Source organism: Harpia harpyja, chromosome 9, assembly GCF_026419915.1.
Source record: "Harpia harpyja isolate bHarHar1 chromosome 9, bHarHar1 primary haplotype, whole genome shotgun sequence".
Lineage (NCBI taxonomy): Eukaryota > Metazoa > Chordata > Aves > Accipitriformes > Accipitridae > Harpia > Harpia harpyja.
This window is the reverse complement of record NC_068948.1, coordinates 32,590,569-32,615,940: the sequence shown is the minus strand read 5'-3', so window position 1 is coordinate 32,615,940 and position 25,372 is coordinate 32,590,569. Positions and strand designations below refer to the sequence as shown.

The 25,372-nt window shown below is 54.2% G+C and overlaps 1 protein-coding gene across 4 annotated transcripts in view; it reads left to right on the top strand.

The window, feature by feature from the left end:
* Window positions 1-253: 253 nt before the first annotated feature.
* Window positions 254-25,372, top strand: part of RPH3A (rabphilin 3A) — a 47,656-nt gene continuing 22,537 nt past the window's right edge. For 2 of the 4 annotated variants that reach the window (XM_052797213.1, XM_052797211.1), the window contains exons 1-4: window positions 11,059-11,255; window positions 20,523-20,778; window positions 21,318-21,332; window positions 22,165-22,308. In XM_052797213.1, coding sequence (XP_052653173.1) covers window positions 20,702-20,778; window positions 21,318-21,332; window positions 22,165-22,308 — 236 coding nt within the window. In that variant the 5' untranslated portion in view covers window positions 11,059-11,255; window positions 20,523-20,701. Of the gene's footprint in view, window positions 385-11,058; window positions 11,256-20,522; window positions 20,791-21,317; window positions 21,333-22,164; window positions 22,309-25,372 lie in introns of those variants that run through there. The other 2 variants (XM_052797212.1, XM_052797214.1) reach the window with 2 other exon arrangements.

Genomic DNA, 25,372 nt, shown 5'->3' with positions numbered 1-25,372 from the left:
GGATTCGTGCCTTGACCTGTTGGGATGGATAAGGAGGTGTTTTGTCCCATGGCGCAAGACTCGACGCTGGCTGGTTGGTGTTCTGCATGTCTAATTTATTTCACTGCAAAGGCACATAATGATGCAGATAAAAGTTATTGATCTGGTGGCGCTGGCAGCAGCCGCTGAGCGCAGCCGTGCCACTCAGTCCTGCCTGTCCCCGGCGCCAGCCCAGGGTGCTGGGACACGGTGATAGGAAGTGGCACAGGGTGCCGGGGCCCCGCTGAGCCCGCAGGAGAGGACAAGGAAAAGCGATGCTGCCAAAGCAAAGGTTAAATTCATCAAGACACCCAGATCTGATCCTCTGAACTGCAAATCACGGTCAGGTTTTGCATGGAAATTCAGGTGAGGTTTTGCAGGTACGTTTGTGGGTGCAGTCCCATAGACTCAGGCTGCGGCGGGGGGTGTCTGGGGGCATAAGCTCATCCTGGGTTATTTTAAGATCTTTTTTCCTGCTGTCTTAAAAGAAGGCAGCTCTGGGACAGGCTGGTTCTGTTCATGCGTGGTCTCTGCCCAAGGGATGCTGGCCGGAGCTGTGAGCCCAGCGGCATTGTGGCATGTGCCATGGTGATGCGGTTACGGTCACCCTTCCTACCCTCACTTGGACCTCAGGGGCAGCCAGGCACAGGCACAGGACCTGGCACCGGGGATGCTTTTGCCAAAGCTCCGAGGCTCTGGGGAACGTGTGTGTCCCCAACTGGGTCACCTCCCGCCCACGGCCAGGGATGTGCTGGAGCCAGAGGGGGATGTGGCAAGAGATTTAGGCCACTCATCAGGATGCACCGTCCGCCGTGTGTCGAAGCTGTGGCTGAGCTGTCCCTGAGATGTCATTGGGACACCAGGGCTGCAGCACGGCCACAGATTTACCGCTTTTGGCTGAAGACAGATTAAGGAGGATACGTAACTCCCTTTGCTTCCTAAGCGGGGAAGAGGCTGCTCAGCTCTTGCTCCGGTGATTGTAGGCAAGAGGTGGCCGCATCCAGCCATAACCAGGAATCCCACTCTTCCTTCTGCAAACGCTTTCAGACCGGCTGTGGGGACAAGCAGAGGAGAGGAGGGGGCTGCAGGGCAGCAGGACGTGGCCAGCAGCGGCCATGCAGACCACAGTCGTGTGGACGAGGAGCTCAGGAAATAATTAATAGCAGAGTCCGTTCCACGGATGCAGGTGTGTCTGAGCAGTCTTGGAAATCAGGTCACTTTAATCTGTTCCTGGAAGAAAAAGTAGATTTAACAAATGTTTCTGAGATTAGTAGCTGTGAGGGCGTTCGGAGCAGTCAGAGGCAGCTCCCGGCTGGCACCCAAGGGAGCTACAGCTGCAGATGTAGACAGGCTGTATTTCGGGTGGGCTTTGCAGGAGGATGGGACAAATGACGGAGCATGTTGCAATGTGGACATTTGCCTCTGTTAATTTAGTGAGGGGCTGGTCCTGACTGTCGCTTCTCCAGTGGCGGTGTGGGGAGGCACTTCAGAAGACCCTCCTGGCCTTGGCGATGCTTCTGGGGGTAGTCTGGGCATGGAGGCTGGGGCCAGCCAGCCCCACAGCTGCATCCCAGGCCAGCCCCACAGCTGCATCCAGCTCCCCTGCCCCAGTTCCTGAGCTCTCGGCAGTGCTGGCATTCCTGACCAGTGGAGATGCCTTCTCCATCCTGCTCCGTGCAAGCCTGGATGGTATCTTGCTGTGCTCAAGGCTGACTTTCTGTAAGGAGAAAATAATCAGGATGGAGGTAGTTTTTCTTGCAATAAGGCCAATCCATGCCATCCTTTCACTGGTGCCAACCTTTGGTGTGTTGGCACTGAGGTTCTCGCTGGAAGTGCTGCATGCTAAACCCCAAGCAGCTGCTCCTCACAGCTGAATTTCTTCCTTCCTGCCCTATGTCCCACTTCTCGTGCAGGGATGCAGAGATGGGTCAGCTTCTTACCTGGAAGCACTGACTCGTGAATGTCCACTGGCCTCTGTGGATGTGCAGAGATTTATAGCCGCAGGGCTCTGGGCTGCCATTCCTAATCCATCAGCCGGCGTGGTGCTGGCACTAACAGGGTGCCTCCTCCCAGCTCCAGGGACCTTGTGCTGCCTCTGGCCAAATCTCCGTGGCTGGGTGTGGGCTGTAGCTATTGCCAAGTCACTTGCTCTTCTTTAGTTATCTCTTGGTCCAAATAGAATGTGTTTATTTTGTCTTAAAATTTCCCAATACAATAGTTTGAGGGGAGCATCCGTCTCTGACTTTGGCTGTGTCTGCTGAAGCAAAGTTCGAATACACCCAAACACCCAGATCTGATCCTCTGGGAAAGAACTGCAAATTGCGGTCAGGTTTTGCATGGAAATTCAGGTCAGGCTTTGCAGGTGCATTTGTGGGCCCATTGGAGCGTAGGGTGGAAAGGTGCTGCCCATGACCCTGAGGCCAATGGCCAGCCCAGCACCAGTGGCATCATACTGGAGCATCCTTTGGGGACTGGGATCGAATGAGACATGTCAAACCAAGCACTGAGCTCAAGCTGTCTGTGTCCTGCCTTAACCCTTTTGCCTGCAATCGTCCCCACTGCTGGGGAGCCAGGAAAATCTGCGTTTGCAGCATTATAGCAGAAGTAGCAACTCGGTTGAGGAGATGCTGCCCAGAGTCAGGGCGAAGCCTGGAAATCCCCACACGGGAGGTGGTTCTTGGGCAGCAATGCAAAAATTAATCACTTGCTGTTATGTCCAGGAGCGATGTTGGCCGTGTGTGTCTGTCCGTCAGGCGAACGCCCAGCAATACATTCTATGATGTGGCTTCTATGCTGCGCACCTTTCTTGGGTCACAAGTCCAGTCACAGCATTTTATCTTCAGCAGGAAACCTCAGAGCTATAGATCTCCACTAACCGACTGCAGTTTGCCCAGCGATGGGTAACGTGTATTTATTGGTCTGATCTGGATGACTTTCTCTGACCTTCTGCACGTTTCTCCTGGAAGAAGAATCGTACAAGTACCCTTCTGTGAGGATGCTCAGGTTGAACCTGGGTTTTTTCACTAGGGGCCTCTTTATCCAGGTTAACGGAATTGGGCATGAATACACGTTAACTACTAAGGAGCATTTCTCAGCCTGCTGTTTTCTCCAAGTGTTTGTGTACTCAAGAATATCAAGCACTCAGAGGCTGTTTTTCCTTTAAGCAGCAGCAATAAGACTCCACAGCACTAAAGATCAAAGCACCTAGCTCTGGCATATCTCAAAAACTCTCCTCTCCCTTCCATGCAGATGAGATGCAGGTGTTGGCGAGAATATTCATGCAAAGATATTCCAGGTTTAACCCTTCCCAGGTGCTGGGAGATTTGCAGAGGCTCCAGCTTGCTCCGAGGCCGGCTGCGAGGAGCTGCTTGTCCTCGCTGGGTGAGTGGAGCATCTCAGCAGGCTGCTCTTAGCACAGTTTGCTGTCTGGCTTGTGCATGGGATGAGGGATATCTCCTGGGTTTCTTCCCAAAGCAAGGCATGCTAGTAGCAAGGGCACCTGTAAATACACCATCCACACGTCCTGGGAGCTCCAACCAGCCAGTTTTCAGCTCCGGAGTTAAAGCCTTGAGCTACCAGCCAAGAAACCTTTCCATTTGCAGCCCTGTCTCCCAGTCGCGTGAGAAACTCAGCTGCTGCTGCTTTAATTTTTCAAAGCGAATCGTTACCCTCAAGGCAGTGGCCTGAGCAGCAATCGATATCCTGCAGCCTTTGCTGGGAAATAAAACAAGCTGGAAATCAGCCCTTCGTATAAGACGGTTGCTGGTGGCTTTGGGCTGAGCGCGGCCCGTGGGCATGAGGGGATGTTGAGCTGGTGCTCCCTGGGGACCCAAATCGCAGCCCCTGCACCCTCCGCCTCCCCCGGGGCTGCCTGTCTGGGCTGGGATTTGCCCCTGGGATCAGCCCCAGCAAATCATTCCACGCAGGGAAGACTTGACAGCCAAATCCCTTTGCAGCAGTGTCTCGCTCACGCTGTCGTTTGGGTAGGACTTGACGACAGTATTGATTTCTAAGCTTGTTAAACAAGCTGCACGTGCTGGAAAAAGTCCTCTCTTGCTCAGTCCCCATGTGAGTATAACGCGTGCTGATTTAACCTCTTGATCACCATGTGAAGAACAGAGATTTTGGGGTGATCAGACTCGTCAAGACTTTTGCTGTGGATTCATATGGAAAAGGGAGCATGTACGGCATGGAGACGGGTCCCCACAAAAACCTGCTGTCCTACAGCCCTGCACAGCCACGTCCCCAGTGCCAGCACCGGGAAGGGACCTCACGGTGGGTCCGGTGGGGCAGGGGCTGATGCTTAGTCCTGGAGCATTATAGGAATGTCTCCCTGAGGCTCCTTGTGGGTTTTAAATATTATTGGTTTCCTTTCTTGTAAGAGGGAACCTTCTGCCTGGGTTGACATCTTGAATCAAGGGGCAGAGCAGCATACCCAGGGTGCAGGAAAAGGATCCCGCTAAAAATCAGAGAGAGGAGAAATAATAACAAACGAACGCAAAAGGGTAAGACCCATTGTGCCCTGCCAGGCAGTCCTTGGACACGATAACAACCAGTGGTCATGGTCACCGCTACTTGAAAAGACCAAGAAATTATTCCATCGGTCTGGCTCAGGGACAGCCATGGCGTCTCTGGCGTCTCGGTGAGAAGTGCCGTGGTGACCCAGCGCTGCCATCCCTGCCACCTGAGCAGCCTTTCTGCTTCCATCCTGCGGGTCTGTGTGCGATTCCTGGGCTGGGGAGGGATGGGGGAGCCGCCAGCTGAAATCTGCCTGCGTGTTTTGGCAGAATGGGAAGATATTCTGGGAGTCGGGCTGGGGAGCAAGTGGACACCTGCATGCTGCCGCTTGCTGCTGGGCTGGACTTTTCTCTCCCGGTGTAAAATTTCCATTTGGAAGCTGCTGGAGAGTGAGATAAGAGCGGGGTGATGCTTCTCTGCTTCAAAGCGGAGCAGCCCACCTCTCTACGGGAGAGTGTTTCCAGGTTTTTGTGCCTGGCTGGGAATGTGGCCGCCTGCCTGGATGTTGCTATTTGCTGTGAGTTAATTATTGCAGATTGAACAAAAATCGCTGCTGGAGGCTGCACCTCCCAGGCTAAGCTGGGGTTTGGTGTCCGTTATCTCTTCATATGAAATCTGGTGTGGGGCCGTTATCCTCGGTCACCAGCTGGAGGTAAGACCCAGTGCCACTGGGCTGGGCCAGGCACCGGGTCCCTGTTGGTCCCTGTTAGTCCCTGTTCAGGCTTCCCAACCCATGCACAGGCACATCTTGCTGCACCCACCCCAAATGCCCTTGGAGTTGCTTATTTTGGGGGTGCAGCATTGCCTCCCCCAGCCCGCCCCGTGCATTGCTGCGGGTGCCCGAAGGAGCGAGTACGGGGCATGCACAGACCCCCAGGTTTGCAGCCACCCTCTCACACCTCTTGCCCTTCGGCTGGCGGCTGCGACAGCCCAGGCATCTCAGCCTACGGCCGTGGGAAATGGGAAGTGGAGAGACTCTATTTTAATATGCCGCTGTGGGTTGGTGACCTAGAAAAGCAGCTCGGAGAGCAAGAGTGTGAAGTCCAACCTCCCCCGCTGCAAGCGTGGCTGCTGTGCCGCTGAGCACAGGGTGACCTATATAAAGCGATGGAAAAGGTGTCGGGGGGTACTTGTCCCCCAGCCTTGGGGCTGCAGCTCAGGACCCTTCTGTGGGCAGCCCGAGCACCATCGCCCTGGGCTTCAGAGGGGATGAGAGATGGATAAATGAATAAAACCCCTAGTTTGGCAAGGATGCGGCATAGCCAGGCATGCGGGGATGCAGCGGGTGGGATGCAGGCAGGTCCCGCCGACTGTTGTGGGATGGAGTGGGTCCATCCCAGTGCTGGAGGGTGTTACCAGAGTGACAACTGTTGTTATCGAATATATATTGGCAGTGGTGTAGTACAGCCGAAGCTCCGCGTTCATGGGTGGAAAGGGAGATAAAGCTCCTTCCTGCCCTCTTTTTAATGCGCCCTATCGGAAATCATTTAAATAATTTAAAGCTTACAGGCACATGGTCTTTGCAGTCTCTAAAATGAAATGAAGCCCAGTCATTTTCAGTCCAAACCAGTATGTTTCTGAAACACTGTATTCAGCTGAGTGGAAGACATGTCAATTAATTAAATCAGTAAATAAGTTACACTAATCCCATTAACAAAAGAGGAGCTGGAGATTAAATCTTTTATGGCACTTACTGAAAAATTAATGCAGGCAGTCTTTTAGGAAATATATTCTTTCCCTCACCTCACCAAGGATAATAGTGCAGTTATATAGGACAGAATGTTATCAGAAATGAAAAATGAATGTAAAACTAGCACATATCATATTAAAAGAGTGTAATGAGCTGCCTACAAGATTGAGCTAGGCCTGCTGAGCTTGGGGCTGTGCATCACTGCTGGGACCATGGGCTGAGCCCCTGGGCTGGGCTGGGGGTCTGTGTCCTGCCCGTGCCACCGCGGGGGCTGCAGGAAGGGGAGATGAGGGTGCTGGCAAGGGATTTGGGGTCCCTGTGGGTTTCCTTGGGACTTGGTGGTTCCGAGGTGAGGTGGTAAGTGGGCTGGGGAGGGGGATTTTTCTCCTGGGGTTGCCAGCACCTGGGATGGGTGGGATGCTGAAGTCCCCTCACTACAGACACTTTCCTGTGTCCCCAGTAGGGATGGGGCTGGCGAGGGCTGATGTGCTGTGGAGATGCGCAGGGGATGGTAAAGGGCATGCCAGCATCTGCACAAGGTGCTTTTTCTCCTCTGTTTCTCCAGCCACTGCTTCTGCAGAAAATTAGAATCCCTGTTACCAGTTCTCAGTGCAGCTGGGTGTCCCTGTGACACCCTGGCATCCAAATCAAGTGGCAAGGGGGAAAACTTGCTTTCCTTTCCCTTTTAATTTTTATTTTTTATTTATTTTTATTATGGCACTTTAATCAAGGGGAAGAGCATCCCCAGGGGCTTGGCAGACCCAAAAGCTCTGCTTTCTCAGGCTGCCCCAGACCAGTTTTCGGGAGCCCTAAAACATGTCCTCTCCTCCCCAGCAGAGACTTGGTGGGAGCGTGACCCTGGAGGTGTCATCACTGTGGCACAATGATCCCCTCGTGAGGGATTCGGTGCTCCTGGAGCTGCCTGAAGGTTTTATAATGTTGTCACGATGCGTTGATGGTATTAGGGGTGGCGATGCCCTTCCCTGGGTCTGCGGCATGTGGCTGTAACAACCGTCACCTCTCTGCATGGAAAGCTGCTGAGAACCAGGATGCACCCATGGGTGCATGGGGAGAGGGGCTTGGCTGTGGCACACGCTGTTCTTTGAGAGCTGAGCCTGCACCTCCTGGATGCCTTGACCTGCTGTTACGGTTGTTTTTTGTGTTTATGTATTTAGCGTAAACATCCCACCCAGTGCTGAGTTTAATGAGAAGAGAAGCCGCCTCACCCTTTGTTCGGTGGGATTTTATCTCCTCTGGCTTGTGCCTTGCTCGTTATTTTCTGAGCCAGCAGGAGCCTGGGCTGGAGGGGGACAAGGTGTTAATTAAATAGTGTGGATCCGGCTGCATACTGTGGAAGTCCCGAGGGAGAATCTGACGGCTGGTTTTCTCCTGCTCTGGCCTAAGTCTTGGCTTGGCATTTTGTCCTCTTGAAAAAGTAGGTGCAAACTCTCTGGTCTGCAAAGTGCTGGGCACAACTGCCCCGGTTTTGGCTGCCAGGGTCTGTCCTGCTGCTCAGAGAGCTCGAGCTGGTGCCCATCACCCCCTTCTCCATCCTCCTCTCCCTCTTTTCTCCTCCACCTCTTTCTCCAAAACATAATTTACCAGTGAGGAGCTGTGCCAGGCAGCTGGTTATGGATTTCAGGTGTCGGGCAGTGGGTCCTTTCCCATCTCTCTTGCATGTCAAATAATTAAGTCAGCACTAAAGCACTTGGGTTGAGTGCAGTGGAGAGCACGTGCTAAGGTGGTTGGCGGTGAGTTACGATGCAGCCGGCACGTGTTTCTTGCTGTCATGTCCCAGGGAGCTCCTGGGGGCATCCTTTGGGATCTGCGGCCAGGCAGGCTTGTGGGGGGAGTAGCTCGGCTTTTAGTGATTTACAGAAGCGAAAAATGCTCTCTTGGGCACCCGAGCTGCCATCAATCATTTTAATTTAACTCATGCAACCGTGCTTGGAGCTGTGGCTGCAAGGGGAGGGCTTGACATGCTCCTGGTTTATTTTTCCTGGTATTAGAGTCAGCAACAGCAGCTGTTACTCAGCCCTGAGCTTTCGTGTGCTTGAGCTCTGAGAGTTTATAGATTTCCACTGGAATGCTTTTAATCCCAATTAAAAATGTTGAAGAAAAATTGTTTTATAAAGCTCGTATTCCTTTTTCCATGGTACTGCCCAACTCTGCAGATACCAGAGGGATAACCCCGGTGCTGGCTCATTGCTGCCTATCTTCTGTCCAGCACTTCAGTTAGGTGCAACTAATTGGGCTATAAAACAAGGGGAGAGGTTTCCTCCCAGAGCATCCGAGCAGTGGTGCAAGGGTAGCAACAGCTGAGTCAGCAATATGGCACGTGCAGTGCTTTTGATGCTTTAATTTGCCTGTGCGACTGTGTTTTCAGTGCACTGCCATCAGGCTGTGCTTGTGTGGCCATGCTGCCCTGGGGGAAAGCGATCCATTCCCAGCTCCATCCCCAGCTCCATCCCTGGCTCCATCCCCGGCTCCATCCCCAGCTCCATCCCTGGCTCCATCACTGGCACCGGCTGCAGCCAAGGACAGGAGACAGCTGAGGTGAAGCCTCTCCACCACCTCCAGGTCTGGTTCTGGTGCTGATTTGATGCCTGGAGCTGTCTGTAGCCATGAACTTGGTTTTATTCCTCAATTATTCCCATTGAAATCAGTGGGGTTGCCGATGGTAATAAACCCAAGACTGTAGGCAGTGCAGGATGGAGGCTCGCTCGATGCAGTGGTGCCCCGGATGCATCCAGCCTGAGCTTCTCTGACCTTGAGCAGGGAAACGCTACGCTGCCCTAATAACCTCTGGGATTTTTGCCTCTGCACTTGAACTTGAGCGTGTGGGCAGGAGCTGCTGGTGCATGGTGCTGCGGCCGAGCGCTGCGGACGGGCTCCATCCAAGCCTTTGGGCAGGATAGCTCTGGGGTTGAACCAAGCATTTTGCTGCGTGCTGAGTTGGATCACAAGGGGAAATATAACAAATCCTTGAGAATTAGAGGGCTGGCAAATGTAAAAATAAACCTGAGAGGAAATAAATAAATAAAACTCCTGTGCTTTGATCTGCTGCAGATGTCAGACTGCCAAAATGTATTTATAATTCAACAAAAATCAAACTGCCTCTTTTATTTTAGAAGATGGGGTAAAAAAGGGGAGTGAGTGCCAGGTATTCAGAACAGAAAATTGCAGGTATTGCTTTTTTCCTTTCTGGAAAGCAAGTTTTAGATCTGATTTTCAAATTTCTGCACATGCTGCTTCTTTTTGTGAATCTCCAAGTAAGGTGTCAAGACATATCAGCTTGAAAGTACTGTGCTCATCTCTCCAACCACTTTGCATAAGCGAGGCATTCTTTCACTAAATAAAAATACATAGTTGAGCCTGGAAGAGAAGAAGATGTCCATCAAGCATCTAGATGAATGCCAATCAGCATTCAACCTTGAGTGGTGGAATACTTTCCTTGCTGAAGGCAGGAACACACTCCATCCTTCAAGGATTTTTGTCTCTTCAGGGATTTCTTTTTAAATCAGAAAAAAAAAGTAGGATTTTCATGAAAGACTTACTTGCAACTGGTTAAAAATCTTTTATATAAAGAAATCCAGCTACAGGAAGGAGAAACTTTCCTTCCTCCCTGACTCAGGCATCACATCCTTGGCTACGGCTGAGTGTTGCTCAAAGCCTGTTGGTCTCCTCCTGCTCACAGAGGCAGCCCAGAGCCATGTCTCACCCCCTGGGCTTCATCTCACAGCATCCTTTTATCAAGCTTTTTAATTAACTTTCTCTCCTTGGCCGCTCGTGCCAAGGTGTCAGGCCAGCTCTGATTTCTGTCCCTTCCATCCACCTCACTTCACCTGGTGAGAGATGATGCAGGAGCAACTGGTAGGAGAACTTCTGGAAAGTCACGAAAGCCCGAGGGTGCTGTGGTTTCCCGCTGGAATATTGAGAGTGGGTAAAACGGGGCTGCTGGACCTGAGGAACTTGGCATGAAAGCACGTTGGTGAGCTGGGCTCCATCTCAGCCTGGCTCTAGCTCGCTCCTGGCTGTGAGCCGAGTACCCCACCCTCCGCACGGTCCCTGCCACAGGGGAAGGGAGGTCGGAGATGTCTGGCCAGGGGGTGTGTTCAGGCTCCTGCCCCTTTCAGTTTATGAAGCCATGGGTTCCTCAGCTCAGGAACGGGGTTCCCCCTGTGCTCTAAATTACCTGCTTTCCCAATTCTCTGCAGTAACTGTCCCTGAGAGACCTGTGCTGAGCTGTGCTAAAGTCACCGTAGAGCTTGGCCAGAGGCAGCATGATCCCCGCTGGTGCACGGGCCTCAGGTTGGTCTTGAGCCTTAATCTGGGCAAGAGCTAGCAGGTTGTGGGATCCCCTGTGCTGCTTAAACCCGAGTGCAGGGGGCTGAAATCCCAGTGATGGGGAGCCCGGACGGGCAGGCAGCTCCCACAGCTTTTGGCTGATGCTGCAGGCGCTGCGTGGGGGAAGCGCCTGCCCCACTTCGGCCCCCCAAGCCGAAGGTGGGGAGATACTGGTGCAGGCAGCTGGGGGGGCTGCGGGCAGGGCTGGGGAAGATGTCCAAAGCCCAGTATCACCCAGGTGATGTGTGTGTGTGTACAAAAACCTGCTGTGTCCCCCAGGGATGGGATGGGAGAGGGGGTGGGAGATGAGGATGGGAGAGGGTTTGGGGAGGAGGAAGAATGGGAGAGGGGAAGGGATGGGATAGGGGAGAGGATGGGCAGAGAGGGAGTGCCGCTGCCTCTGACCGCGCCCCTCCCCAAAGCTCGCTGCGGGAGCCGGGGGGGACCCGCCCCGCTTTGCAAAGGGGCTGCGCCCCGGGGCGGGGGCGGCTCCCCAGGGCGGGCAAGGGAGCGGGGCCGGTCCCGGCCGTGTCCCCTCCCCGCGCCGCCCCCGCACCGCTCCGCAGTGCTGCCGGCGGAGCCGCGCTGCGCCGAGCCCAGCCCAGCCCAGCTGAGCCCAGCCTAGCCCGGGGGGAGAGGCTGGCGGTGCCGCGGCCCCCGGCCCGGCGGGACCCCGGCCCAGGTAAGGGCGGGGGGTCGGGGTCTCCCACGGGGCTGGAGCCGGGCGTGGGAGCGGGGAGAGCGGCAGCCGGGGGTGGGTGGTGGTGTCTCGTCGCTCCTCTCCCCCGGGCTGGAGCCCCGGGGTGGGCAGGGGGGGAGCGGGGGCTGCGCTGGGGGTTCCCGCTCCGGGTGGGCAAGGGTCGGGGAGGAGATCCGGGGATGCTCGGCTCAGCCAAAGGTAATTCCCCTGCTCGCCTTCCTGCGGGGAGAAGCCGGCCGGGAAAAGTTGCAGCGTCCCGGAGCTGTGCGGGTGGTGGGTGATCTCCCCACGGCCGCGTGTCCCGTGGGAAGACGGTGGCAGTGGCCGGAGTTGGCACCCGGCTCGGGTATGGAGCTGGCATCGCCCCTTCGGCGTGTTGTGGTGGGCAGAAGGTTGCTCTGGTCGTTGCTTTTGGACTTTGCCATGTACGGGCAACTTTGGAGCGCGTTGGGCATTTGGGGGGGGGTGTTAAACCCCTAAAATTGGCTCTTGACCCTTTTCCCAGAGTGTGAACAGGGAGAGCTGCGATAGCAACGGGAGCTGAGCCCCTTCCCTGGGCATCTGGCAGCGGTGGGATGCAGAGACTGTCCTGGCCCCGGAGCGGAGAGTGTGCTGCGAGGGTGCTTTGGTTTTTCTGCTCCCTGTTAGGGCTCTGAAAGGGCATCGCTGCCCAGCTCAGGGGCTTGAGCAGGTGCCTTCTCCGCTCCTTTCCCAGGACAGACTAAAGTGTTGCAAATGGTATTTAAAGCTATTCAGAGTCATAGCCTGAAACCTCCTGGAAGCAAAACCAGCCACCTCGGAAAACAGGCTGAGGCTGCTAATGCTGCTGTTCCCAGGGACAGGTTGTTTCAGAGAGGGGACCTGATTATCTTTCTTGCTGGTGTCTTTCTATTAATTCTGCTTTTGGGTATAAACTGGAGCAGCAATTTGTCTTTGAGTGATTAACACTTCTCTATCTTGCTGCTAAAAAGCTTTAAGCAAGGTGGCTGCCCTGAACGTGGCTCTGCTTTGGGCTTGGTCCATGCTACACAGCTCCTGGGATCTAAAAAGTGTGTGTGGATCAGCCTGATACTCCCCCCTTCTCGGGAGGCTGCAATAAAAAAAAGATAATACAGGGCTTCAAAATGTGGACAGTTGGCTCCAGGGATGCAAAGATGATAACAGATGAACCATTTGCTTTAATTACTGGTATCAAAAGCCCAGGCTGCAGCTTAGCCTGAAAATAAATATTGTTAATGTTGTGATACTGGGCTTTATTTGATGATGCATCATTCGTGTGGTAGGGATTTAGCAAGCTGCTCGCTTTTGCTGTAGGGGCTGACTCAGGAGATCTGCATTCAGCCCTTCCGTGGGGATCAGCCTGGGGTCCGTGGAGCCCTGCATGCTGAACTGGGGATTGCCCTAGAATCCTGTGGACACTTTGCTGGGCATCCCCCTGGAGAGTAGTGCTGGGTGGGCGATGCTCGACAGCAGGAGCCCTGCAGCCGAGCGGGCGCCAGCCGCCTCCGGCAGAGCTGTGCTGTATCCAGGCGATGCGGTGGGAGCTGTTTGCCATCACCTGCGTGCATGGTTTGCGGGATGGGCTTCCAGTGAAGCCCCCCCTGCTTCAGACCCAGCAACCCTGTTAGGAGCAACCCACCTGGGTGCAAATACCATCCCCTGCTTGGCCCTGGCTCCAGCCTGCTGATCTGCTTTCTCCTCCTTCATGGTCTTGCTTTTGCACTGCCCTGGCTCCCAAGGAGAGCCGAAAAGCATGCTGAATGTAGAAAAAGCACATTTTTTTTGTGTGGAGCACTCCTTGCAGTGAGGGTGAAACCCGGGAGCGCATTGTGGGACTCTGTTGTGTCTCTGTGGCCGCGTGGGTACATGTGTGCTGGTGTTAAATGCTCCCTGGTATTGGAAAGGGCAAGGGGAGGAAAACCGCTGAGGAAGGGTGAGGGGACTTGCAGCTTCGGAGTCTCTCTTTGTGCTTAAGTTTTGAGGGACTTTCTCTGGGATCTGAAAATGAGATGGCCCTCTTTATGTGCTGCAGGTCTTGGGGGCTATGCTGGCAGTGGTGACCCCTCTGCCTGTTTGCCAGCGCTGCTGGTGGCCCTGGCCCCATGCCCTCCTCCTGCCCGCAGACAGGTGACCATGTCACTGCAGTCATTGCCAATTAGTGATAATAGGAAATAAATCACTCCAGGTGGTCCCAGGTGAGCACTCAAGGTCTGGGTAGGGTGGAAGGCTCTGCTCCCCAAGGCAGTGGCCGCAAGGCCAGCCTGATTAATTCCCCCATCCTCGTTAAGCTGGAGACTGGGGAGTGGCTGAGGGTAATGACCGTGATGGTTTATAACATTCATGTGCTGGAAGATGCCCTGGCTCTGTCCCTGTCTGTACCTGCATAGGTCTGAGCAGCATCGCTCTCCTCTGGCCCCGGGAGGTGGGTATGGGCTCTCCTGTTTGGGTCTGATGTGTCGATGATGGGGGGGCAGGTCCAGCTGCGTGAAACCAGATGCTTAATGTGGGGGTTTGGGGAGAGAAAGGAGCTGCATATGGTGACTGGGGAAGCTGGGAGCCCAACATCTCCCAGGGTGGTGCAGATGCTGAGCTGGGCGGCTGCGTGCTCCTCTCTGCTGGTGGCTGAGCTCCCCGTGGCTCTCAGGCTGCGGTGCCAGGGGGACCCCCTCTGCACAGACCTGTCGTGGGGTGCCTGGCTCCGCGTGGCTCCTCTGCTCCAGCCTGTCCCTGGCTGGGCATCCCTGCTGCCCCCTGAGGAGGGCGAACTTGCGGCCCTGAGCATCCTTCACCCAGGGTTGTGGTCTGGGGATGGGGTATGTGCCCACATCCGGCTATGGCTCCCACAGCACAGCACGACACCGTGGTCCTTGACCACCACTGGCACATCTTGTGGGGACTGTCACTGCCTTTGGGAAACCACCCCCGGGCAGTGAGCAGGACCTGCACCTCTGAGCACGCTTTCCATCGCCGGGCCGGCAGCTACTTCCCAGCCTTTTCACATCGCTAAACTTCCTTCAGCTGCTGCTGCTCTTGTTGCGTGGGGGTCCCTGCGCTGGCATCCCTGATGAGGCTGGTTCATCCTGGCAGCTCCAGCCATGTGCCCCATCCCTGGCAGTGCCCGAATCGAGGGTGGCGTGCCGGATCGGTGTGCCAGAGCGGTGCAGCGATCTGTTGCTAAGCAGCTTTTGGAGCAGCTCTGCCGCGGCAAGAGGAGCGATGGTAACGCTGCCGCTGCATTTAATAGCACCGGGTAGGTTTGGGGTGCGCTTGGGCATCGCCTGGCTGGAGACCCCCAGCTCCAGCAGCCATGGGTAAGTCGTATAAACCCAGAAGTGATTTTTCTTTTTTCCACCATTGTCTTTCCAGCAATTAATCAATGGGAGTAAATCCTCGTGACAGCATCATAACAGTGTTTGGATTGTGAAGGAGCTGCTGGAGGAAATGTCAAGGTGCTGCTTAAATAAAATTGACTGTGCGCTGCTGCTCAGCTGCCTTGGGATGGATCTTTGTCTGGAGGATGACAGCGAGCTGGGAATTAAGGGGGAGGGGAAAAAAGGGATCTCTTGACACCTTACGTGAATTTAAAGGCAGCAGAGGCATTGGCCAAACCAAAGGCATTGGCATTCAGGAGGTCTGCTGGCCCTCTTGCTCTGGGCTGGGCTGTGGTGGGCTCCTGCATGCCGCATGGGTGAATGCCCCAAGCCGTCAAGCAGTGTGCCAGGTTGTGGCGGTCCCGTCCCGGTGTGCCATGGGGCTGGGGCTGGGTGGATGGGTGCTGTGGGCAGGATGCTGCTGAGTGGGCTCATAGGGGCAGCCATGGGATTGGGGCACCAGAGGAGAGCCAGGACTTTCATTGCATTTCTTGTATGCCTCTGATCTGTGGATCACTGTCACCCATGGACTGCAGCAATGACCATCGGTTACCTGCGGGGCCACGTTTAGCCTTAATTAACCAACTAGTGCCAAGCTGGCCTGGGAAGTTGCGGGGCCTCGCTTCCCTGTAAGGATCTGGTGTGGGGCTGAAGGATGCAATGACCCTGGGTTTAGGACTCGCTGGTTCTGGGTCTTTCCCGAAAGCTGAATTTCTAGGACCCCTGGCCCTCGCTTTGCTTCAGCGTGGGTCAGAGGGCTCTGCACCCCAGGGTCTGATCCCATCTCACACCGGAGCAGCATTGCCGGGTGGTTGGGTTGCGGGGGTCCCCATGGGAGCACGGGCAGCTTGTGCTGCTGCGGCTGTGGGTTGCTCAGTGCTTTGCCTGGAGTCACAGGGTGACTGTCCTGCTGTCCTGTGCCCCAGTGCCAGACCCGTCCAGGGTTCCGTGGGTGGCTCCAAGCCAAGCAGCTTCAGTTTGCCACTTACGTGTGTTTCTGCCAGCTGAGATCTGCCTCTCTTCTTTCTTTTTTTAAAGGAAGGTCTCAAACATAGGCTGTTTCCTGAAGTGCCATCCATAAAGCAGCTTGCTCAATTTTGCCTGAACTTTCTAAACCGATTTGTATCAGAGATGAGACAAAGCGCGGACGCTGGCTGCCCGGGGATGATGGGATTCGAGGGAGTTTCGGTGCGTGGGACCCTATGGGGCTGGGCTGCCCTCCTGCCCCTCCATCTGGTCTGCTGATTATTTTGCAGCATTGCACAACTGGTTCAGCAGCTGTTTTGGGGCTATTTACACCTTTTTTCCCCCCCTCTGCAGGTAAATCCAGTAGTACCAAATCCTGCCTGATGCTGGGAGGGTAGTGAGCACACCGCTGTCTACTCGGGCAGCTCTCTGTGGCCCCTATTGCTGTGCACATATGCCATAGGGGATGCCGTGGGGTGTGCATCGCTCCTGCGTTGGGCAAACTCTTTTTCCTGGGAAAGGAAGAGCCCAGGTGTTGCAAGATGCTCAGAGCACAGCCGGATTCAGGGTGCACAGTGTCTGTACCAGGTCTCCGGTTGGGATCTGGGATCCCCTGTGGTTTGCACAGCTCTTCTGGGTGCCAGGCACCGGCCCCGGTACTGGGGCATGGAGAAGGGCAGGATCTGGCCCTGATGGACTTGTGGGATGGTGGCAAATGTCACTGCTAACTGGGAGAGAGCTCCAACTAAAAACAGTGTTTGGGGACACATGTGCGAGCTGAGCAGCGGGGGGGCACGATTCCCGTCCTGGAGCTGCTGGTGCATCCTGGCTTCTGCATTTTCTGTTCTGACCGCTCGGCTTGGGGGGGTTCCCAGTGGGTCCTTGTCACCCCAAAATACTCACCCCTTCTACCTGGGCATGGGGCTGGGGAGCCCCATCAGGCAATCACATGTCATACCCTATTTTTCCCTCCCAATGCCCAGCTCCACCATCCAGCTGGGGAGCATAAATCAGCTCCCATGCCCGGGCTCGCCTCAGCCTGACGGAGGATGGTGTTTGGATCCGTTTGAGTTCAAAACCTCCTGTTTGGTGATGACACGCAGAAATAATCTCTCACTTGGCATCCGAGCAGCAGTTTGGGTTATTTGTTTGGGGTCTGACTGCTGGCGGTGAATAACAAGCTGCTGCCGATGCTCTGTCTGCAAGTGTGCTTCACTGAGTGAATGGACCGGCTCTAAAACCTGCCCTTTCAAACCAGATTAATCGCATTAGGCTTTGTCAATGCAAAAATTACCTCATCATTGGCACTGGCAGGTGGTGTAGAGCAGCAGACTTATTCAATATTTAAGAAAGCTGCATTGCAGAGCTGAGAAGGCTGGAGAAATAGGTTGCCTGTGTCAGTGTCTTTGCTGGTGGAGATGATCGCTGCAGGCACTGCCAAGTGTGAAATGTTGAGCTCACTGTAAAAACCTGATTATTGCACTGGGAGTCTTTAAATTACTGAATTTTCTGTTTTCTACCCCAGTACGTTATTTCCAGATGGCTAAACCAGTGTGTTTGGGCAGCCCTGTAATGGTCTCTCTTTGCAGATGCCCGGTTGGTGGTGGCAGTGTGGGTACCTCCGCTGGCTTCGGGTCCTGCCCAGGGAAGCAGCAGCCCCGTGTCCCTCCTGGTGCCCACGGAGCACCCATGGGGCTCCTGCTGCCTTTCCCTGCCTGCCCAGGGCTGCTGGAGGGTGAGGGGGACCTGCCGGTTGCTGACACTGCATCTGCTGGATTTTGGATGCTGGCAGTGGGCCCGTGAACGGGCACCTCTTGGCTCAGAGTGAGCAGCGTCTGTGCACAGGTTGACAGCACCGGCGGCTTGGGGAGAGGCAGAGTGATTCACGGAAGGCGTTCAATCCCTTTTTATTAAGGCATGATCAAATTCATGGGCTCCATCATACAGAAGTAATGGAGCGGTGTGATTAGAGTCATGTGGCTCTTCCTTAAGGCCAGAAATTAAGACCTCGCTTCTATTCCTGGCTCTGCCTAGGACGTGCCACGTTTGTGCCGGCGGGCGCTGCCGCCTTGCTCCTCCCGACCTCTGCCTGCAATCGGGGAATCTCGAGCAGCTGGCGCCACGCGGGGACGAGGGGGCTCCTCACATCCCCCTTGATGGCAGACCTGGGGGGAGCAGGTCCCAGGACCCTTTGGGGACAGCCAGACCCTGGAAGGTCTTGGCATCATCCTAGGATGGGATATTTCCATTTCATTAGCTAAACGCTGCTGCATCCTATTGATCACGACTTGGATTGCCACATCCTTTTGTTTGTGAGCAAGGATTTGGTGGGGGGAAAAAGCCACCGTAAGCTGTTATTTTGTTCTTTACTGTGCGCTAAAAATGCAGAACCAAGCATTAGGACAAGCAAGAGTAGTTGCTGGAAGTAATGCAAAGTAGATCTTCAAAATCTATTATTTATAGGCAGAGGGAAAGGCTTGTGTATTCCTCCAGGAGCCATCCCCTGGCTCTTCTCCATCCTCAACAAAGCGAAACACCCGTGGCCTCTCTATTATTAGCAGAAAGTTCTAGTTGGGGGAAGGAGTTCTCCCTCCTTGCCAGCTGAAGTGCTGGTTCTTGCTCTACCCTCTTTGCTAGGAAAAACCAGAGATTTTCCCCTATTCTTTGCAGGGCCGGGGCGGCTGCTCCTGCTCCGTGTGACCTTGGGCAAATCCCTTACCCACCCACCTCTCCCCCAAAATGGGTGCCAGCAGCATGGTGCTGCCCTTCCTCCCGGGGCACCCCATTAAATCTGTGTCCAGCCCTGCGAGAACCCCCACCCCTCTCCTGGCTGTGACGGGACCCTACATCCCTGGCAGGAGTTTGCTGCTGCAGTGCAGATTGTGGAGCTGACAGTGGGGACTTAAATGAACAATTTGCTTATTTAACTGACCTTGTCAATCAGAGCCTTCTGGTTTGGCACAGGAATGGTCACTGTATGAAACCAGTGGAGCACTAATTACCCCATGTGCTTAATTTCTTTTTTTTTTTTATGTATGTGTGTATTTTTGGAAGTTATCAGTGAAGCAAAGGTGAGCCTCAAATGTCTGCTGACTCTTCAGGGAGTGAGGGAGAAATCCCTGTAATATTGCAGAGCAGAAAGTGGAGGATAGGAATTATATTTGTCCCCCTTTCTGGGAAAGTTGCACGTTTTTTCATGGCTCAGAGTTTGTGATTTTAGTAGGGCAGTTTTGCAAGCTCCTGTTTTCCATCTTCTCCTTGGGGCAACCTCCCCAGTGCCTCTGTCGGAGTTTGGCTGAGAGCTGGAGTTGCTTTGTGCCCTGCAAAGGTGCATTTGCTGGGTTTGGGCTGAGCTCTGGTCCTGCTGGGATCCCCTGGCCGCTCTGGGATGCTGGCTTCCGTGCTGGGACCCTGCGGGATGTGGGCGGTTGAGCGGTCCCTTCCAGCCAGGGAGGAATCTGGGACAGTATCTTCCCAGGGCAGCAGGTTTGGGAGGATGGACAGCCCACAGGCTGGGAGTAGTCTTGTTGCCCGTGGGCCGGGCTCTGCAGAGGGGTTTGGGGTTTTGTGGGGTTTTTTTTTTGGTTTGGTTTTTTTTGTTGTTCTGCTGCAGACAGGAGGAAGCAAATTCAAATGCAGGTGCTGCGAGCAATGCAGGTGGGAGGCTGCTGCCGTGGGGGGATCCCAGTGGGTACCCCATGCCGGCTCTGCTTCCAGAGAGGAGATGGGCAGGGGGGTAAACCTGCGGATAGGAAATAATTGAGCTAACACAAACTTTCCCAATTAGCAGGGGGTCCTAACGAAGGGGGGATTTGTATCCTCCTTGGTGCTTTGTGCTCTCATTAGTGCTGCAGCAAAGCCAAGCCCTTCGTGGATGGATTGCCTTCTCTTTTATTTCCACCTTAGTGACTATAAAGGGAGGCTCAACCCGAGTTTTTCCCTTTGCAAGCGATATCTTGTGGGCAATGCCATCCGCAGACCTGTGAGCTGCACCCTTTGCTCTTGGGGGCCATCCCAAGAGTGGTCCAGGTGTGGCAGTGGCTCCCAGTGTAATCACAGCATCCCCCAGCATCCTGCAGGCTGGGCAGGGGGATGGATCCTGCCCTGCCCTTGACTGGGGGACACTGCTCTGCCTGTGGTGTTCATCCTGTGTAAAAGCACTGGTTTTCCCCCAGAAGAGACAATGGGATGGATGGGTCTGTCCCTGTGCCGTGGATGATGTGGGTTGGCATCAGCTTGGGCTTTGCCATCCGGTCCCCATCACCACGCAATGAGTAGGGGCAGTGGGTGGAGGGGTAAAACACCCCCAGAAAATGGCAATAAACTAGCACTCAGGCTCTGAATTTTACATCAAATTGTTTTTTGATAAAAGCTGTCAGTTTTGCTGAAAGGAGAAGGGTTTGAAGAGGTCCCTTTCATGATGAATCTTTTGGAGATGAGTAGACAGAATATTGTGTTCAGGTCCTGCTGCCACATCCTCCTTCAGTGCCTCTCCCGGTTTCATTTGGCAAATACTTTAGTAAATAAAAATGCAAAAGGAGGAGTTTTGTCCAGGGGGAATGTGGTTTGGGGGAGGACAGCAAGACGTGCTGAGCATTGGGGGGAAAATTTCCTAGTTTGTAGATTTTTCTCTGAAATGGAAACATCCTCTTCCCTCCCAGCTCTGAAGCCTCATAATTAATGTGAGGTCGGGTATCTCATTAATTACATCCGTGCCGAGCATGGCTGCATTGCCCTCCTGGGAGGGTGGTGGTTATAGGCTCCTGCGTCTCATGCATGATATCGAGGCAGTGACTGAAGTGACATTCCTGTTCCTCTCCCTGCTCTCACTCCTCTTAATGCCAAAAATAAAGCCCTGCCTGGCGTGATTTTGTGGGTTTTGTTTGTTTTTTTTTTTTTCCCCTCCCTACAGCCTGGCTGAAAGCACCAGGTTACCTTTGTTGACATCGCTGCTACCTGAGAGCACGGGCAGACGAGCAAAGTGATTGACTTCCCCGGCGTGCCGTGTCGGTGCTCATCAGTGCTCATCGGCGGAGCACTGGTGTGCCCAAACTCGCTCTGCTTGTCCTTGCGTCCCCTCGGCAGCCAGCAATGACTGACGCGGTGGTGGGCGGCAGCTCTGACCGGTGGATGTGCCCCGGCGACAGGACCATGTCTCTCCGGGCCAGGTAAGAGAAGGGGTCTGGGGTCCCTGGGGGGTGGGAGGCGATGCGGGTGCAGCCGCCCCAGTTCTTTCTCTGGGGGACATTGGGAATTGGGTTTGCACCGGTTGGCTGGGGACGTTTTGCCATGTTGCCTCCTAAACCCCCTGAGAAAGGTGGTGGGGACAGACCCATGCGTGTGCACTCACCCTGGTGCCAACGAGGAGCCCCATCCATCTGTCCTGATGCCCTCCAACGCAACTGCTGTGTAGGGTGATGCTGTATCCCACCTCATGGCAGATCTCCATCCCGGCTGGATGGTTGGTGGCAGCACCCATGGATGGGTGCTGGTTTTGGGTGCCCGGACGAGGTAGGGGCTGGGCAAAGCTTGTCTTCGGAGCTGCTCCACGTTGCTTTGGAGGAGCAGCGGGGGTCCATGGAGAGGGACACGCTGTTAGGGACTGTCACCCCCAAGGCAGGGAGAGAGCTGGCTGTGCCCGGGCTGAGCTGTCCTCATCCCTTCTCTCACCTAATCCTTGTTCCCTCTCTTTCTCTGTCCCTCCCAGCAGCGAGAAGGAGCAGTAAGTATCTCACTTGCTTTTTTTGGCCTATTGCTCTTTACCTGCTACTCTGATGGTCTTGAGAGAACAGGAAAAACCTTGGTCTGGATGCAAGAAAAAAAGCAAATAATTTTGGGAAGCACTGCAGAAGGTTTTAATGAATTTAAGGTTTAAGACTGTGCGGGTCTGCTCAGCCCAGGGGGAGAAGACCCAAGATGAGCAGGAAGATAAGGGGAGGAGGGGCATTTGCCTTTTGCATCCTTTGTTAGCGTTACCCCTCTGCCGCCTGCTAATTTGCAAGGCTGAGTGGCAGACGTTACTGTGTCACCAGGTTAGAGCTGCCTGATGCCCAGGCTATGCTTGCTGTGCAAAAGGATCTTTGGAAATGAGGTTAGGAGAGGAGAAACACCCATGTTTGATAAAATGTACCCAAAAAACCACCCACTCCTGCAGCCATCACCCCGGTACCACAGCTTGCTGGCAAACCCGGTGTTACATGGCAGAGAGCAGGGTGCAAAATTAACAGTGTCGGTTGATGCTTAACGTGGAAATAATGAGAATATTTTTGAAAAGGAAATCGGTTTTCTCCCTATGAAACAAGTGTTTCCATATGACACCCCCCCCCCCCACCCCAAAATGGAAATAAGAGCTACCACCTGGAGGGTGGGGGCTATTTGCAGGCTTCCTGCTAGAAGAGAGCTTGGAGGATGGGGAAGTATCGTACTGCTCCTTCCTGTGCTTGGGAATTGGTGCCTGGCTGTTGCCTACACACGTGTGGTTGCACACATGCATGTGCATGCACATGCATGATCTGTGGACGAAGCCCTGCCCCCCCCCCCCCCCCTCCCCACAGGCTCCCCGCCGGCTGGGCAGCACGGGGTGGCCAGCCAGACCGGCAGCGCAAGAGTGAGGAGCTGACAGACGAGGAGAAGGAGATCATCAACCGAGTCATCGCCCGGGCCGAGAAGATGGAGGAGATGGAGCAGGAGCGCATCGGGTAAGGCGGTGGTGGCGGCGGCATGGGCACTACTGCACCAGCGGGACGGGAGGGACCCCGAGCCTTGCCAGTGCCCGTGGTGGGAAAGCGCTCGCTTGGCTGCTTTCCTGGCCAGTAGCTACTGCACTGCAGTGTTTCTCCTGAAAGGGAGCCTGCGGGGGATCTTTTTGAGCTGGCGTTGGTCCTTGGCCAGGAGGAACCTGTAAGCAGGGGAGGGAGCTGCTCGGTGTGCTGTTGTCGCTCAGCGTGCTGCTGTGTTCTGGACCAAGAATTTATAGTCTCATCAATTTTATTTTATTTCTTTTTTTCCGTCCAGGAGGGATTATTAATAACATCTCATTTTGGGGGGAGTGAAGCTGCTGCTTGCCCAGTCCTGAGCCCGAGCACCCGTGAGCGCGGGCAAAGCCACGGCTCACCAAAAGGTGTTTTGTCTTGTTTCGGGAACATGGATGGATCCATCACCCCTCCAGCTGCGTGTCCTGGCGGTTAATCCCTCCTGCTACCCAGAAATGAGATGTCTGTGAAGCTGAATAGGTCTGAGTGATGCCCAGCCATGGGGCTGGCCATGTGTTGGGACCAGCTCCTGGGGGGGCTGGTGCTGCCCTGAATGAATCCGTGGTGGGGTCCCCACAATCGCTGGTGGGTGCTGGGAGCATCCCTGGTGCCAATGCACCCGATGTGGAGCAGAGGGCCAGAAGTGCCTGTGTTGGCTTTTACTGCATCTCCACCCTGCCTGGGCAAAGGTGCCAGGCGAAATAATTCTTATAATTAGGTATCGACTTGCTCCCCTGGGGATGGTTTTCCGGAGGGGATCTCCATAATCCTGTTTGTCAGGCGTCATGCCTTCTTTCATTACAGAGGAGCATTTTATTCTTGCTGAGCTTAAGCATCGACTGTCCTTTTTTTTTTTTTTTTTTTTTTTTTTTTCCTTGCAGGGAAAATACTCAGGCCCAGGCAGGAACTGTGCTCTCCACTGCCTCAGAGAGTGTCAAAGCCCCACTCGTAGCTCGGGGACAGCTTTGCTCAGCAAACAGGCGCATGGGTCTGTGGGGCAGCCGCTTGGTGAAATGCGGAGAGGACCTGTCTGTGCCCGCAGAGCCTCATGCTGCAACCGGAGCTTTAATCCATCACCCCAGCTGCTTAATAATGCTTAAATATTGAGTGTGCATTTGCGATGCAGTCATGGGGGCTCCAGCTGCAGCACGCAGCCTTCCTCGGTGGCTGCAGCCCGTGGCCTCTGAAGTGGTGGATTTATTTACTCGTTTTTAGAAATACTTTGTTAGGAGTGGGTCTGTGAACAGTTTAGGCAGGTATTGCCTCTCCTCGGCTGGCGTTGCCTGGCGTTACAATGTGCAACGCTTTCCTCTCCCTGCTTTCTGGCAGAAACCAGGTGAAAGTAGCTACGAATGGTGGGGGATTCATTCCCCAAAATTGCTTGCAAACAGCATTTCCCCAGCTTTGCCCATTTGCAGCCCAGTAAGAATTACCCTTAAACACGATGCTCTTTGGTTCATGCTTAAATCAACTTTAGCAGTGGGGGAGGGGTTTTTTTTGTTGTGGTTTTTTTTGTTGTTTTTTTTATCGTGCATTCCTGCAGCTGTTTGCAACCCTGCAGAAACTCTCCCTTTTACCTTCGTTAGTCGAGCCAGAGGAGGTTTTCTCATCCTCATTCATGAAAAAGCCGGGTGGAGGACTTTGTGCCGTACTCGGAGTAGAGCAGGAGAAGGCTGGCGGATGTGCAGTCACAGCTGATTTGCCTCCTGCGTGTAGGCGTAGCAGGAGCCTTGCCAGCTCCTTTGTGTTTGTTGGCTTGCACAACAAGAGCTGTAGGATGTGCAGCTACAGAAATATGGGACAGTGTCTATATCAGTCTCGTACACAATCACCCGTTCAGGAGCTGCTCGGACGTTATCCAGAATAGCTCCTTATATTACAAAATAATCTGGGTTTGCCAGGCTGGCCTCTGGCAGGGATGCAGCAGTTGTGACTGTGTCCCTCGGTCAGACAAGCTGCTCTAGGGAGATGCCCCTGGAAAGCATGATTTTCTGTGGTTTTCTGGGATTTTCTATTCCTGGAAGGGGCAAAAAAAAAAGGAAGATCCGTTAGAAACCTGGCTTTGGGTAAATAAGGAATAGCTTACATGAATGAATGTGCCTTCCAAAGGGGAAACGTAGTAAATACTTGGAGCTGTCTTCATGAGCAGATGTGTTTGAGGGTGTGCGTTTGAACTTTTATATATAATACCTGAGCAATCATGATGTCTGCAGCTGGGTGCTGGCTGCAAATGAACCTCCTTGTGCCTTGAAGTCCCTCCTGATTCAGTGCCATCCATCTCCTTCATCTCCTGCCCTCTTGTGTCCCCTCTCCTGTATCTGCCAACCCATGAGCCCCTTACCTTGGCCGGCCAGGGCAGGGTGGGAACAAATCGATGCTGCTTGTTGAGAAGATGTTTGAGGAATTGGACTTCATGTCAAACCCAGCTCAAATTAATCTAGTGAAAGAGTATTTTTAGCACTGGGGGTAGATGGAGGCCCGCAAGATACGTGATCTGGATGCTGATGAGGATTGTAGGACAGGGACACTTTGGTGTGTGGCTTTTTTTGGCTGGATCATTGTCTCATAGCACAGAGAAGGACAATAGGAGCTGAAATCCTCTTAAACAGCGATACAGTGAGAGCGCGTCAAGTGTGAGTTGATGAAGGACTTTACAACTGCCTGGGGATTAGGATAATGCTTTGGGCCAGTTTAGGGGCACAGGGGCTGAAAGCCAGCGGGGCAGAGGGATCAGAGGGCAAAGCGGACCTGCGGCAGGGACGGATCTGTTCTCGTCCCTTCTCCCTCCCTGCTTGGCCTGGGCTTGTGCTTGGGGGGTCCCTGCAGTGGCTCTGTGCCACAGTGGTGGTGGTGGTGGTGATGCTCCAGCTGCAGTCCATGAGGAGCCTGATCCTCCTAGCTGATGTGGGAGCACCTGCAGGCACTAATTGGCTCTGTTATGCACCTATAATTGGGTGCCATCAATAACCCACCGAGTCTGCTCTGCTGCTTAATGAGGTCCATCATGCTC